The sequence below is a fragment of the Alternaria metachromatica genome, assembly GCF_023757995.1.
Source record: "Alternaria metachromatica strain BMP 0045 chromosome Unknown scaffold_6, whole genome shotgun sequence".
Taxonomy (NCBI): domain Eukaryota; kingdom Fungi; phylum Ascomycota; class Dothideomycetes; order Pleosporales; family Pleosporaceae; genus Alternaria; species Alternaria metachromatica.
The window spans coordinates 620037-635799 of record NW_026055497.1 but is presented as its reverse complement, the minus strand read 5'-3'; the positions used below and the strand labels follow the sequence as shown (position 1 = coordinate 635799).

The 15763-nt window shown below is 52.5% G+C and overlaps 5 protein-coding genes across 5 annotated transcripts; 3 read left to right on the top strand and 2 right to left on the bottom strand.

Annotated features, from left to right (window-relative positions):
- Positions 1–117: 117 nt before the first annotated feature.
- On the top strand, positions 118–1173 carry J4E83_003776 (uncharacterized protein; the record flags this gene model as incomplete). The annotated part of the gene is made up of 1 exon (XM_049330709.1): positions 118–1173. One exon carries the CDS (start codon positions 118–120, stop codon positions 1171–1173), a length of 1056 nt encoding a protein of 351 aa, XP_049190126.1.
- Positions 1174–2540: 1367 nt separating this feature from the next.
- Positions 2541–5115, bottom strand: J4E83_003775 (uncharacterized protein; the record flags this gene model as incomplete). The annotated part of the gene is made up of 5 exons (XM_049330708.1): positions 2541–2570; positions 2683–3091; positions 3144–3540; positions 3690–3947; positions 4566–5115. The coding sequence occupies 5 exons, from the start codon at positions 5113–5115 to the stop codon at positions 2541–2543; spliced, it is 1644 nt and encodes a 547-aa protein (XP_049190125.1).
- Positions 5116–8300: 3185 nt separating this feature from the next.
- Positions 8301–9131, bottom strand: J4E83_003774 (uncharacterized protein; the record flags this gene model as incomplete). Its single annotated transcript, XM_049330707.1, has 1 exon — positions 8301–9131. One exon carries the CDS (start codon positions 9129–9131, stop codon positions 8301–8303), a length of 831 nt encoding a protein of 276 aa, XP_049190124.1.
- An 859-nt stretch (positions 9132–9990) lies between these two features.
- On the top strand, positions 9991–11788 carry CCT3 (T-complex protein 1 subunit gamma; the record flags this gene model as incomplete). Its single annotated transcript, XM_049330706.1, has 4 exons — positions 9991–10015; positions 10068–10349; positions 10400–10990; positions 11040–11788. 4 exons carry the CDS (start codon positions 9991–9993, stop codon positions 11786–11788), a joined length of 1647 nt encoding a protein of 548 aa, XP_049190123.1.
- A 937-nt stretch (positions 11789–12725) lies between these two features.
- J4E83_003772 (uncharacterized protein) lies at positions 12726–13942 on the top strand (the record flags this gene model as incomplete). The annotated part of the gene is made up of 3 exons (XM_049330705.1): positions 12726–13190; positions 13244–13519; positions 13583–13942. The coding sequence occupies 3 exons, from the start codon at positions 12726–12728 to the stop codon at positions 13940–13942; spliced, it is 1101 nt and encodes a 366-aa protein (XP_049190122.1).
- Positions 13943–15763: the final 1821 nt, after the last annotated feature.

Here is a 15763-nt window from a genome sequence, read left to right as displayed (position 1 = left end):
CCGCATGCCCATGTTCCGAGATACACCAGACGAATAACTCCATATTCTTCCTCTGGTCTTGCTAATCGCTCAACCCTATATCGCTATCCTCACTATTCTTAGGCCCCACCAGCCAACATGGCAGCGACTACGAATCCCCTCCACGGGACGCAGAACTCGTCCGACCTCCCCGTCTCCTCCCGCACCATCACAATCGCCGGCATCCTCGTCGATGTCCATGGCCTCGACCAACTCCCTCCTTCCCCATCGTCAGTCGCCTGCCTATGGCTCCTCAATCCGCGATTGCAGACGAAAGAGACCATGGCTCCCATAGCCAGACGGGTCATCTCCACCTGGAACAAGCGCATACAAGACGGCCGGGCCGGCAAGAACCCCAAAGGTTTAATCGCCGCTGCATTCGACCAACGTAATCACGGATCGCGCAAGGTGGACGATTTGCACAATCAAGCCTGGAGGGAAGGAAACGAGACGCATGCCCAAGACATGTTTGGATGCTTCCACGGCACCGCGACCGACACATCCCAGCTCATCAACCATCTCGAATCCTACATTTTCACCGCCAAAGATAGTCCCAAGATCGAACAACACTTTGCCCTTGGAATCTCGTTGGGTGGACACGCGACATGGCACTGCTTGCTAGGCGACCCCCGCATCACCGCTGGCGTAGTTGGCATCGGCTGTCCAGACTATACGCGCTTGCTGACTGACCGCGCGCGCCTATCCAAGAGAAAGACATACACGGAAACAACACCACCCGGAAGCGCATTCCTCGGATCCCCCGACTTCCCACAAGCGCTGCAGGACGCCATCGCCCAGTATGATCCTGCCGGTCTACTGCTACCGGGCATGTTCAATCCGCTAGGAAACGACACCCAACCCGATCAAGAGCAACTATCTAGAATGAAGGCTCTGATGAAGGAGAGACTTCAAGGCAAGCGCATCCTGAACCTCAGTGGACAGGCAGATAAGCTTGTTCCCTACTCCGCTGGTGAGCCATTCTACAAGATCTTCAAACAGGTACTAGCAGAAGACCCAAGTCTTGACATCACCTTCGAGGACGTGTTATTCGAGGGTGTAGAACACGCTTTTCCTAAACCTATGGCAGACAAAGCAGCGGACTGGCTATGCGACATTCTGGCCACGGACGATGGGCCTATGTCAAGTAAAATATAGTGAAGCGCATACAAACAGCGATCGCACATAATTGAATACTCAAACAGCACCATCATAGTATCGCATCTTTCTTTCGCTTTGCCTGTCACTCGTTCACCCTCTACTTCTGTTTCTTGCTACTGCCAGAAGTACCAAACATCTTGCTTCCATGTCTGCCTCCTCTCGACGCACCATGCGCAATCCGCGAGACCGCCTAGCCCCAGAACACAGAACTCCACGCTACCACGCCTTCTCCACTCCCGAAGAGCAAGCAGCATGCATCGATGACACAGCACCCTCCCCAGCCATCCTCCCTTACGCCGTGAACAGCTCGCCCACGTTGACTGAGATATCCTTAGCTCGAGAAATCATAATCAGGCCCTTGGAAGAAGACGGCGATGTTTACGACCAAGCAACGTCAAGTATCCAGCCTAAAACCGCAGAAGAACACGTTCTTGAGCGCATTGGCAGATTAATCGCAATGCTTACACTGTACAACTTAGCCAGGACGTGTGATGAGATCAAAGAAGACGATTGGGAAGAGTACATCACACCCTACGAAGAAGGCGATCTGGAGATGCTGGAACGTGTCTGTCCAAAGCAATGGTGGGACGAAGAGATCAGAGAGGCATGGCCAAATCTCATCGTATTTGCGCGGCGGGCAAGGAAAAGCCCTAGTTAAAACCGATTGCACCAGATAGTCCACTCACACACCCCCAAATCCTTTGCTGAAAAAGGAACTTTACCCAACCTCTCATACACATTCCCCTCCCTGCCCTCCACTCTCGCCACAATAATCGCATGATAACTCACATCTCTCTCCATCTCCTCCGGCCTTACATGCTTCCACAGTACCGCAGCCCACAACTCCCTCCCCCTCGCCCTCTCCGTGTGAGTCTGCGTGTCAAAACAAGTATACTTAGGCTCCATGTCCCCCTCCAACTTCTCCTTCGTCTGAGCCACAGCACCCTTCTGCCGATTCGGAAAAACATCGCCCTCTCCTTCTCTCTGTTCGGCCGCAGGGTACAAGCGTTCCAGCGGCGCGCTGATGTCTATATACCCGTCTGTTACCTCACCGAAAGGATTCTGGGCGCTCTTCAATGTAATACTCGTAGCGTGGATTTTGGCTAAAGCCGTCCATTCCCCTTTGTCCCACCCCACACCCGAATTCGGGCTGAAGAGGCCGAACGGCCCGTCGATGGCGGCCCAGGACCAACTTGGTGCGCGGTATATTGCTGGTGAGGTTGTCGTGCCGCAGGCTTGCCAGATTAGGTCATGAAGTAGGGTTCCGGACCAGTGTCCCGCGAGGTAGGTGGTTGGGGAAGGGAGCAAGGAAGCGTAAGTGCGTGCGAGGCCAGAGAGAGCGGGCAGTTTATCCGAAGGTTTGGTTAGAGAACGGCGGGAGTAGGCGTCGAGGACTGCGTGCCAATGTAGCGTGGGGTTGTCTTTATCTGGGATAGGTTTATCCGGGGAGGAAGGGTGGGTGTGCGATGGGAATGTACGGGAAGTAGTTGGGAAAAGAGTATCCACTCGCCCTGGTAGGTAGAAACCGTGCTCGCTCAGGAAAGAACAGTAGCACTCGAAGAATATCTGCTCCGTGCCGAAATGTAGCACACGCGGTGCGAGCCAGCGTTCTTGCAACGCCCAGCCGCGTTGGCTGAGTGGTTCGGTCTTTAGCAGTGCGTTGTTTCCGGCCCAGGAGGGCTTTGCGGCTGTTTCGCGGGAGGAGGAGAAGGCGTGGAGGATTCCTTTGATACCGTCTGTGGTCGTGTATTCGAATGGGGAGTAGTTGGGTACTGGGCGGCTGGGAGAGAAAATGGAGAGACCGGATGTAGAGGAGGGAGAACCGGTTGCGGAGAGCATGATGTAGGCGTTTGAGTAGACAGAGGCCATGCGCGATGTTTCGCGCGACCAGTCTTCTGAGTCGTCTTGACAGATACTGGGGTTGTTAGTGTTTGGTGTTCTGAGTAGAATGGGGAGGGTTGGCTTACCAGAGGGAGTCGATCCATAGATAGCCGATTCCCATTTCTCTGGCTATGAGGATGGCGTCCTGAAACGTCTTTGGGAGCTGGTCGGTATCGATACCCCTCTTGTTGGCTTCGATATTGGCACGTGTGGTTGCGAACGGGCTTGACTCGCCCCAGACATAACTCAGTGCTGCATATCGTCCCAGTTCTCCTTCGATGGGCTCATAAAGAGCTACTTTGTGCGGCGTCGAGTCTCGTATATCCAAGACACGAGATGGAAGAGGTGCCGCATCGACATGACAGCGCCGATCCGTCCGTTGTTTGTCGCAATCGCGTACCCAGTTCAGGGCATGTGCAAGTGTATGCGGCGATGAGGAGAGTGTCTTGCGACCTCGAACGACAGCGGCCAACGGATCGCCGTCTACAACGCCGTTAGTCGAAGAAATAGCTTCACCGAGTCTCTTTGATACTTACAATCAGCACATAATCCCACAGCAGCAACCACCCAAACCTGAAACCAATACTTTGCATCGACCGACACCACCATGAAACCTCCGGTATCATTCACACCCCTAACCAGACACATCTTCCAATCCGGTCCTCCGCCACGCTCGGCACGAATCCCAGGTTCCTTCTTCGCCCCACTGAAGTCGGACTGAAACTGCGCGACATCGCGCTGTACGGTCTTGCAAATTGCGCAGCCATCGGCAGCGGCGTTTTCGAGGTCTTCGATAGATTGGTGGAAGGGTAGTCCGACAGGTTCTTGATCCTGTGGACAGTCTTGCTTGTTCTTCCAGAGGTCCCTGAGAGGTTGGCTACTGATTTGGACTAGGCATGGGTAGTCGCGTCGAGTAACAGTATGGATTTTGTAATCGGGTGGTAGCTTAGGGATGTCGAGGACGTCCAACGACTGGCAAAGACTGCATAATGGCATGTTGACTTCTTTTTGATTTACTGCGAAGCTCTCATGTGTAGCCGTGATGTAAAGGCGAGCTGCGCATCAAGCCCTTCTATAGATTTGGCATTGTTGTTCTCTGTCGACATCATCGCCAGGCAGCCGTGGTGGCAAACGTATATTGCCAGACCGCTGCACGTGTCGGATTACCCCTGCACAGCACCTTGTACACGGTTGGAGGCGAGTTACCTGGGTCGCCTTGGTGAGATAACTTGATAGGCGCAGTTCGAGGCGTGGCTATGCCGGCACGAATGTTCTTTGCTGTGCGGGGGAAGGATCAGCCAATGGGCATGGCTCGTCCTACGTAAACATTTTCTTTCAGGCTTATTCCTTCCGTTTTTGCCAGCGCCCTGCTCTGGTCATAAGATGCTACTTCTTACGTATGACTGCATTGGTTGGGTACGCAAGCAATATAGCGCAAATTCCCGTGGCCATGGACATGCCTCACAATTGGGAAAGCATTGTCCTTGTCATCTATAGCGAATGCCCACCGTACATCTTGCCTTCAACGACTGCTCCCACATCTTCTGCCGAGAAAGCGCAATGACCCAGTCCATCAGCACCAGTACTGACAACGCCCCACTGCAGTTTCTTCTCGGCAATGTTCTCACCACTGCCAACCTGTTCTGTCGGATGACAAGCTGCGCTGATGGCCATACTGCAGCTGCCCACAATTGGCATTCCACGCTTGTATGGTGTGTACCCGAAAGCAACTATGCTGATGACCATTAGTCCACCCAACACTATCACTGATATGATTGCCGGCGGCGAGTAGCCCAGAGTCTTGTAATCGAATGGCATGTTCGATGCATCAGACCCAGTGCCCGGTTTCCCAAATGGGTCGTAAAAGTCGATGGCGATCAGGAAGATGCTTTGCGAAACCAGCCAGTGTAATGTGCCACTCAGCACCATGAGAGGTATACCGAAACGATAGGGTAGCTGGAGGAAGTATGTCGACCGTTGAGCACCAGCAGGTTGATGAGTTACACGGAGGCCTTTGCGCTTGCCAGAATAAGACACCCATTCGTAGCCCATTAGCATGGCGGTAAAGAGAGCATTATAGCTGAAGTACAGAAACGACAGAGCTAGTTGGGGCGTGTTGGCGATGACAACGTTGGTAATCAAATCCGGTGGCATATAACTGATGGCTGTACGAGGATCCACAGCGCCTAAAGGCAATCAGCACCGTGCTTAATTTCACATGATAAACAAATCATACATACCAAATGAAAATTGATCAAAGGTAGCCCCCGTGGGTAGATATTCGATTCCCATCTTAAGTAGGAAACCGACTATAGCTAGGGCAAGTAAAAACCTGATCGGTAATGTAAGCAAACTACCAACGATATATTTGGTTTAGCGGCGTGACCTACACAGCTACAACAACAATTCTGCGGGTGATGCTGGTCACATCTTTCCAGTGATAACGCCCGTCCCGCCATTGTCTTGGTCCTGCCTGATATCCTCTGTGGTGTCGAAAGTCTGCTAGTGTAGACAAACACATGTCCTTCGTTGTAACGTCTTCGTTTTCCAGGAACGAGACGACGGCGTCACCCATTGTCATAAGCGGCTCGTCGTGCACAAAAAATACAACATAGAACATTAGACATGCTTTGACTGTAAAAGAGTTAGAGTTGATTCGATCTCGAATGGTTGATCGACGAGCGTGTCCTTTACGCTGCTGCGTCTGTGTAGGCGTAGAGAACGAGATCTGAACTCACAGAGATTGAGAATCGTAATGACAGTCGTAATAGTAGGCTCGAAGTGGAGCTTGCAGTGGGTTTGAGCCGGCTCACTTAGACAGTACTCCACTGGCGTACGTGACAGGTCGCAAAGCCCTTCATCGTCGCAAAGCCATCCAACCTGCCAAGATTCTTGCTTCTTGACATCCTGTACCCTGACTGAACATGGATTGAGTAGGTCGTGCGACGCGGAACACATCCAGTGGTATGCATTGCTAGCAAACCCGGAATCCGACGCAGTGTATGCATCAAAACCCGCAGCCCAATAAATGTGTGAGCCATTAATAAACTTGTTCTCCGTTGATGGAGGAAAGAAGCTATCGTCGGATACTAAAAGCAGATTTCGATGGTTGGATTGTATGCTAGTGGCATATTCGTCAATGCATCTGTTGGGCTCAAGCTTTTCAAGGTTGCCCGCGCGTGCTTTCTCCCAGAGGGATTCAAGTACGGATGGGATTTCGCCAGGACTGGCAATGAGCCTGGTCTGCCTATTTGGTCCACCTATGAAACTGGTACGGAGCTGCGGGGATTGTTCTGTGCAATTCGTGCAATTTTCTCCGTCCAGAAATGCTCGCCCGACGGAGAACACCCAGTAACTGTTGGACGATATCGAACCAAACACCGCAGAATTGTAACTGATAGATGTAAGTTACTAAAACGCTAGGATCAGTCAATGCCTTACAAAAGATGCAACGGCAAGGATGATAGTCCCAATGCTGCCCACAGCACAGCTCTACGCCGGCTGATATGTCCGAGATTGCGTATGCCAGGTACACCCACATCGAGGTATACACTAGGCTTGCGACTGTGGGCAGAATCGACTTCGCTTCGCGTTGGTGCAGATAAACACTGCATTGTATAGTTGCTCCCAGCCAACAGGATCGTACTCAAGATGTTGATGCCAAGATGGAGCCCGGTGTTCAGCCTTTTAACGTGATCGCAATCGCCATCGAAGAAGACACCCTTGGCGCCAGAGGTGGCAGCCAGACCTGATGCCATGGCCACGAAGTTAATGAGAAAGACCACTGAAGCTAAAATCGCGAAGTTGAGCACGCCAAACCGCCATCCAGTGAAGCGAGACCCTAGATGTTTCTCCACTGCACGCTTGCGCAACCCAAGTATCGATGCTGCCTTCGCGCGAATGCTTTGTGGTAGCTGCAAGCTCCCGAGAGGTTTTCCATTCCGGTCAGTTTGGGCTGTAAGCGGTACCTGCATCTCGAGATTGCTATCGGATCTCCATTCGGGGTGTATCGTTGAGCGTATCCTAGAAGGCAATAACCGCCAAATTGAATCAGGCATTGCGAAGCCCATGAGCAAAAAATGTTGGATCCGGTCCAAGTAGACAACGCAAAAGAGATCAAAGAAGCGCGTAGTACCATGCGAGATATCGCACCCTCGCTGGTACGAGCCCACCTATCAGCAGTGCCGCCTGGTTTTTGCCAAGTATACCGGCCGCACATCCTGATGGGTTGAGGCTTACTCTGAGCCTCCTGCAAGGCGCCCCGCGCCACATTGGGGGCCAAAGTCCGTATGCTAATTCGGTTCTATGTCGCCAATCCGTGTGGATGGACTACGGTGAATGGACGACTACCGCACGCGTGTAGGAGCGTGAGATCAATGATAATAGTCATCGTATCCAAGACGTAGACGCGACGCGACGCGGGTGCGAGGAAGGTTCGTTTTCGTCGGGTGTCGCGCACCTCGGAACTAACGGAAGCTGTCTTCCCGAGAAGCAGCGCGCCCAGCAGCCTCCAGGGCTGTGAAACAGCACCATCAGGGTGTGTGACAGCGAAAATAACCATCAGCGAAGCTGTTGAGAGAACAGCGGTCTCGACTCAGGCGCACCGTCTGCACGAGTCATGAACAGATTGGGAAAAGGTGCTGTCCGGGAAACGCGACGCCGCGTCGTGCGCGCGACATGTTCGCGTTGCTGAGGAGCGGTAGTGCGGCAGAGCTCGGGGCAGAGCCTTCTCAATGCTCTTTCGTCACCGCGGCAGCATGTTTGATCGTGTTTAACGAGCGAGGATCTACTGAAAATAGAGTCAAGGAAATTGCGTGCCTCGGGGCGTCGGTAAAGCACGTCAGCTTGCGCGTGAAGGAAGACCCGAGGACCGGTCCGTGGCCACTTGGAAGTCACCGGATGCGCGTTCAACAACAGCAGTTCTCAGGAAGTGGAGGTGATGTAAATGATAATCGTAGTTTCATTGAGTTCTTGCCTGTTAAGTTTAGCGGCACGTACTAGCAGATGCGATCGAGTGTCTTTGATCAAGCATCGCAGCATAAGCATCATAATAATATAGTACATGTCAGATAGAGTCACTTCCGGTGAGCCATCCGATTCCACCGTCAACGCCGATTCGCCGAAGAAGAAACCCACATCGAAAACCGTAAATCAATGCAGCCGAAATGATAACTGAGGCGTGTTTTGTTGCCGTTCGTGGGGTAAGGAAACAGGAAGGAAGAGAAGAGATGGGTTGAGACACGTCACATCTCCATCGCGTCGGTGTCTGCAGTCGCCATAGGGGCGTCGGCGACTGGCTGGGAAATGGGTGTAGAGGCAGGCGACGGCGTCAACTGGCGAGCATTGATGCGCTCACCCTCAACACGAGGAGTTGAGCCGAACATGAGGTTGCTAACAGTTCGCTCTAGTGACCAGCCAACGAGCTGGCACCACTGAAGGTTGTCCGAGAATAACCAGTAGCCCTGGACACCGTGTTGCTTAGCGCGTACGAGATACGCGTTGAGTGATTCCTTTTCCAGCATCACCAGGACGTCGGTGAAGTCGAAATGACGCTCAATCACGCGGGAGTATGCGCGTGCCGCGTCGCGTAGGTTGGGGTTGGTCATGACGTTCTTCCAGCCTACTCCGAGAGATGCGATGAGCGTGTTGACGGTGTTGCCTTTGTCGTCGATGAGCTCTTCGGTCTTCTGGGCATCCATCTCGTTGAGGGGAGTGATTTCGACATTGGCAGTTGGGCTCATGCGGACTGACTTGCGCGATACGGCGATAGGGCGAGCTTCAGCTTCAGCCTTCTCTTCTTTCTCGACCTTCTCTTCGTACCAGGTGCCCGATTGCGACTCGGCTGCCATGGTGTAGCCAGGCTCTCCAGGGTAGATGAGCGTCATCCCTGGACCGTACACAGGCTCGGGCTTCGGCTTTGAAGGCGATTGAGTGACAATTGATCCGACGGGTAGGTTCTCCTCCGGGTCGTCGACGTCGGCAATGGATCGTTTGCGCCCAGCGGTGGCATTGGAAACGGCGGCTAGATAGTTGAGCGAAGGCGGAGTAGGGTATTTGGGGCGGAAATTACCCATTGGTGCAGCGGCGCTTTGGTGATGCGGGAAGTAGTCCTGCGGTTGTTGGGGCGGCAGGACCACAGTTGGCGACGAGGCGTAGTAGTTAAGACCCATACTGTATGTTTAGTAGTTTAGCAATGATAGAGTTCGTGAAGGATACAAAGACCTGTCTTGATCAAGACAGGACAGTGAGCATGCGACGATATAGTAAAGTCACTAAGAGCGACAAAGATGAAGGTGGATGATGGCGAGAAGGTGAGGCGCGATGGAGATAGTGGATGATGGGGATGGGTAATGGTGATGGATGGGAGTGGTAAGATGAAGAAAAACCGAGCGATGTGTGGGAGCGTCCAAGTTATAGACAGAAGAAAGGCGGCGTGCGGAAGTTTGGCGCAAAAGAAGTGAGAGGAAGGAAGGAAGGTTTGGAGGGCACCAGAGCGGTCTTGTAAGCTGCGCACGAGTCCCGTGAGAGGCTGGCTGCGACGCGGTGAGGGGCGGCAGAATGTAGGGTAAAATAGCCCGGCGAGTGATCTCCAGGGCAAGTCTAGCGCGTATTGGCCGTCACGCGAGGGCTGCCTGCCGAATTCGGTAGGCGCCAAGGCTCTGTGTAAGGCAGGGCCGACCGGGGTCGTCGATGGAAGTTGCCGTTGATCGCGGCCTGAGCGCGTGAGTCAGCAGGGCAGGTGGTGTGGCTGTTCTGTGGCTGGTGCCCGGTCGCAGATAATCCGCGCCGGAATAGTGGCGGCGCTGCGACGCGGTTTTTGGTAGCAAAAGTTAGTGGAGGAGCTGCAAGGCACCAGACGCAAGATACCCCACGCAACTCTGTTTTCGACCCCCTCCTTCTTGTATACCGTGCTTATAGACCTGTACCGTCAAGATGCAGGCGCCAGTGGTTGTCATGAGTATGTGCAGTCGCTCACCTGAAGCTGCGACAGCCCACTAACACATCAACAGACACGCAGACCCCGGGCGGGGAGCGCCAGTTTGGCCGCAAAGCTCAACTTTCCAACATCACAGCAGCCAAGACGGTCGCCGACATCATCAGGTCATGTCTCGGTCCCAAGGCTATGCTGAAGATGCTGCTCGACCCAATGGGCGGTATCGTCCTGACCAACGACGGCCACGCTATTCTCCGAGAAATCGAAGTCGCACACCCAGCAGCCAAGAGCATGATTGAGCTGAGTAGGACACAAGATGAAGAGGTCGGCGACGGCACAACCACCGTCATCATATTAGGTGCGTAGATAGTGCGGGGAAATTGGGGAGCGTACATTGACAACAGACAGCGGGAGAAATCCTCGCACAAGCTCTGCCCCAGCTTGAGCGCAACATCCACCCCGTCGTCATCATTCAAGCTTTCAAGAAGGCCCTTGCCGATGCCCTCGAAATCATCAGCGAGATCGCGGTCGAAGTCGACGTCAACGACGACGAGCAGATGTACAAGATCATCAACTCCTCCATCGGCACAAAGTTCGTTTCGCGGTGGTCTGACCTGATGTGTGGATTGGCACTGAAGGCAGTACGAACTGTTTCGCTCGACATCGGCTCTGGAAAGCAGGAGGTCGACATCAAGCGCTACGCACGTATCGAGAAGATTCCCGGAGGCGAGATCGAAGACAGTGAGGTTCTGGACGGAGTTATGGTCAACAAGGACATCACACACCCAAAGATGAGGCGGAGAATCGAGAACCCTCGTGTTCTGTTGTTGGACTGCACACTGGAGTACAAGAAGGGCGAGAGTCAGACAAACATTGAGGTCAGCAAAGAGGAGGACTGGAACAGGATTCTCCAGATCGAGGAGGAGCAGGTCAAGCAGATGTGCGATGCCATTGTCGCTCTCAAGCCTGATCTCGTCATTACTGAGAAGGGTGTCAGCGGTAGGTTACATCGATTCACTCCTTTCATGCGCTTGCTAACATCGAATAGATCTCGCACAGCACTACCTCGTCAAGGCCGACATTACTGCCATCCGCCGAGTCCGCAAGACAGACAACAACCGTATCGCGCGTGCGACCGGTGCGACGATCGTAAACTCCGTATTCGCAGCTACCGCTTCAGACATTGGTACCGAGTGCGGTCTGTTCGAGATCTCCAAGATCGGCGACGAATACTTCACCTTCCTCACAAAGTGCAAAAACCCGAAGGCATGCACTGTCCTGCTCCGAGGACCCTCGAAAGACATCCTGAACGAGATCGAGCGGAATCTCCATGATGCTATGGGTGTCGCCAGGAATGTCATCTGGAACCCTAAGCTCTGCCCCGGCGGTGGCGCCACTGAGATGGCCGTCGCGGTCGGTCTAGACCGGAGAGGAAAGCTGATCGAGGGTGTCGCACAATGGCCATACAAGGCCGTCGCCGAAGCGATGGAAGTTATCCCGCGCACACTTATTCAAAACTCCGGAAACAGCCCTATCAAGGTGCTCACCCAACTGCGCGCGAAGCATGCGGAGGGCTACGAAGACGGCAAGCAAACTGGCAGTGTCTGGGGTATTGATGGCGATGCAGGCAAGGTCGTCGATATGCGGACATACAACGTCTGGGAGCCTCTTGCTGTCAAGGAGCAGAGCGTCAAGACTGCCGTCGAGAGTGCTTGCCTATTGCTCAGGGTGGACGACATCGTTGCTGCGAAATCGGCCAAGCAAGTGAGCGGTCCGATAGGTGGTGGTGATGATTAGATGTAATCACGCAAGGTGTCTTCTGCGTAATCCTTGCTATAGAAGCCAGGAGCAGTCGCTAGGAATGAAGAAATCACATCTGCCAACCATATGTTAGACCAGGCTGTACACCAACTTTGGTGAAACATAAAACAAACATGTACTAAGGGTAGCATCAGTCGCTTTTGAATCGATCAGAAGATGTGCGGCCACTTCCGCAGACTCGTCCTCGATTACTGATAGCTCAAGGTTTATTACATTGTGAGATATTCTTTGGACGTGATCCTTACGTTCGGCGTTTTGGTGGATGTGAGATCGCTTGCCGTGCCGCGCTCAACACGATCCACGTGCATCATCCCGCTCAGCCTCTCGATCACCCAATCGCATCGCCCTCCTCTTTAAGTACACTTTGCGCATAAAACTCGCCCTGCGAACTCCAGCCATTCAGCCAGACCCTACGCTCTGCCACGCAAGCACATCTTCCTCCTGCGAATCAGGTTCCACCCCGTGACTAGTAGCGCTGCCTGATCGTGCTGCTGCGCCGCATCGCTATACTGCACTCGTGTCAACACCTGCTAAGCACCGTGGAGACGGTCATAAGCCTCGCCAAGGCCTACCTCCAGTGCTTACATGCGCTGCGATGGTTTCTCCTTGCCTTATCTGGCATCCTCAGCGGTGGTTGTGAGTTTGACAGTCTGTATGGCTCTGCCACGAATGTGCGGGCGGCCTGAAGCGTGGCTACGTTATACGAGTTTGCCAGCTGAGCTGGAGAGATGATGGGCCTGTAAGTATATGTATAGAAGTCGTGCTGCTCAGCATGAATTCGTTCATTACCCCGTCAAAACAATCTTTGGATCTTCTCAACCATTACAATCCAGTCTTATCTTCCTCCTAATCATTGTTGAAACCTCCCACGCTCTATCAAGCAAGGTATCAACAGCCGAGTATGAATAATTTAATGCTCAGAGCGAGAAACCATCTCGAGCGGCGCGATGACTCTAAGACATGTCCATTGGAAGATGCTCATGGTCCACAGATCATTCCCTTCATCGGCAACCTCACATTCCACCAATTCGCAACGATCTTATCCGGTGCCTGTGCCATCCTCAGCACACTGATCGTCGGGGCATTGATCGCACTTCACGCCTTCAACTACTCGAACCCCGTACAACAACGACAGATCATCAGGATCATGCTTTTGATACCATGGGTCGCCCTTTTCTCTTTCCTGGTTGTCTGGCGAAGCGACATTGGAGAATACCTAGCCCCTTCACTCGATTTTGGTTGCTCGATCGCACTTTCGTCGTTCTTACTGTTCATGTGCGATCTTGTCCTATCGCATCAGGAAGGATTCGATGGGTTGTTTGGAGAGGGAGCCAAAGCCAAGGGCGCGCTCAAAGTGAATGGTCCAATGTGGCTCAAGGTAATTCTAACACTTCTGTCAAAAGTTTTGAGACCTTATCTGACACTCTGCAGCGTACCTGGTACGGCGTACTCCAGTTTATACCGACTAGCATCGTCATATGGATCTCCACAGCAGTTACCCTCGCTACTGGTACCTACTGCAAGCAATCTAACGACGTGCACTTCGCCCATCTCTGGCTCACGATACTCATTGGCTACACTACAACGGCCGCTATCGTTTGTTCACTAAGGTTCTACAAGAACAACAAGAAGTTGCTACAGAAGCATCGGATCATACTCAAACTGGTTACATTCAAGGGCATCCTCGGTCTGAATTTTCTCCAATCGGTACGCTCAACAATCCCCTGAAGTAGCCAATATATATACGACATACTGACACCACCCTCACAGTTCATCATTTCGCTGCTTGCAGGCCACGGAAAGCTTGAACCTACAAAGTACATGACGTACCATGATGTCAATAATGGTCTTGCGTCACTCATCCTCGCCTGCGAAATGCCACTTTTCGCCGTACTTTTGCTCTTTGCATTCTCGCCATTACCGTATAAGCAACACGGCAGTCCTGCCGCTGGACCACTCAATGCCATCGTCGATGCGTTCAACCTCTCAGATCTACTGTCAGCGTTCTATCGAGGCCCTATGAGATTGGTCAGGGACCAACAAACACAGATCAGGCGGCAGGACAGTGTCAGGATTGCATTGGTCTCCTCCAGTGATGAGGAGGAGAGGAGAGGCCTCTCCGTCCCGTAAAGACTTCCAAAGCAAACTCATCAAAGGACGCCACCTCGTCACTTTTCTTATCTGAGGACCCTAATCTCCCCGTGTTTGCTTCGTCGCGCTTTTCGTCAGTGAAGTAGAGCTTTGACCACGTCAACAAACGCTTCCCCACAAACACTACCTTTAATCCTTTTCTTGCCACTTTCATTACTCTTTCTTTCCAATCTCATTCGCAGCAAATCGTTACTGACAATACTAACAACTGATTATGATGACGCCCTCGCAAGAGGTCACGGTTGCAGCCGGTGCACTGTAATTGAGATGACTCTCAAAACAGTAGGCATGGATATCTAACGAAGAGCAGGTCCTTCCTTTTGTTGGCAAAAGTTCTCGTTCTGAAGATCAGGTCAATTCACACAACGACCCAGCGACCGTGTTCTCATCTGCCGGCGGAGCTATGGGCGCAGATCCTCCATCACGTGGAAGACGAGTACACGCTTTGGGTCATTTGCCGACAGGTCTCGCGAACCTTCCGGGCTGAAGCCGAACGCGAATTTGCTAAGACACGTCTTCCACAGCTGCGCATCAATTGGGCATCTATGGGAGAAATCATGCACGAAAACAGGCTGCATGAATTCGATTGCAACGTCGAAGATCTAGAATTCCAAGGTCTCACTAAGGATAGTCTACGAGCTCAATTCACAGCCGCATTTAAATACGAACTGCGCAATCTAGAGGCACTACAAAATCTAGAGGCGGCATATATGCGAAGACTATACAATCAGACGCAGTACAAACCCTTGTTAGAAAAGACCTTCGCCGAGCTGATCCCCTTTCGCTACCTAGACTTCAAGAAGCGAGTCGACAGGCAATACTAGACAAGACAAATAGCTTTGATTAGCGGTTATGTCGGCAACGCCCAGCTTACGGATGTATCAATCAACCTTGACAACAAAACCATCGCTTTCGATTGGAAGACCTTTTTAAACAACTTCTTCCAGCTCACCACCTACGTTCGAGCACGAAGGCCAACTCAAGGAACCGTGAGCGACCTGGCGAAACAGGCGTTCGAAGCCTTTCGTCTCCAAAAATCCCCATACACCAAAACGCGACTAGACACGCTTCGGTTGGAGCGCAAATCGTAGGAACATGTCTATAGTAAAGAGAACGACGACTGCCATACAGAAGCGTACTTCCGCCGCATACAATCCACACACGGCAAAGCTAGACTAGATTTCGATCTAAACAACATAATCGATAGTATAGACAAAGCAGAAATCAGGAAGACGGAGGTCAAGGCTACCGCACTCATAAGATTGTTCAGGAACATTCAGTTAATAAATAGCTTCCGTGACAGATACGAGAGCGATGCAAGCAACGGAGGAAGTTCATAAGTGTAGGCTGGTACCGACAGAAAGGCGGCTGGAGAGTTCAGGGAGAAGTGCGGGACCAATGTAGGCTCCCTGATAGCGTTGGGGTGCTTGTGAAGGGGGGTTATGGAAGGGTGTCTTCTTCAAATCTGTATGTAATCGGGACAAACAGATAGCCGCTCCAAGCACAACAATTACCCTAGTCGCACATGACCGGCCTCCTTCGATATCTGGAGTATCAAATCATGCCGGTTTATCCAGAAGCAGGGCTAGGCAAACGAATGCAGAACGGGAGACGATTGCCGTCACGGTAGGTGTCACAGTCTCGACTGCCACCATGCAGCCAATGCAGGAGCTGTCAAAGAGTTTGAAAAGCACTTCAGGATGCTGACAGGAGCCCAACATCCCGCGCGCACTCGCATCTTGGCCTCAGGAATGAAAGGGTGCCTCCTGCAAGCGTTCGAGCGACGTTCATCGAGCTGGG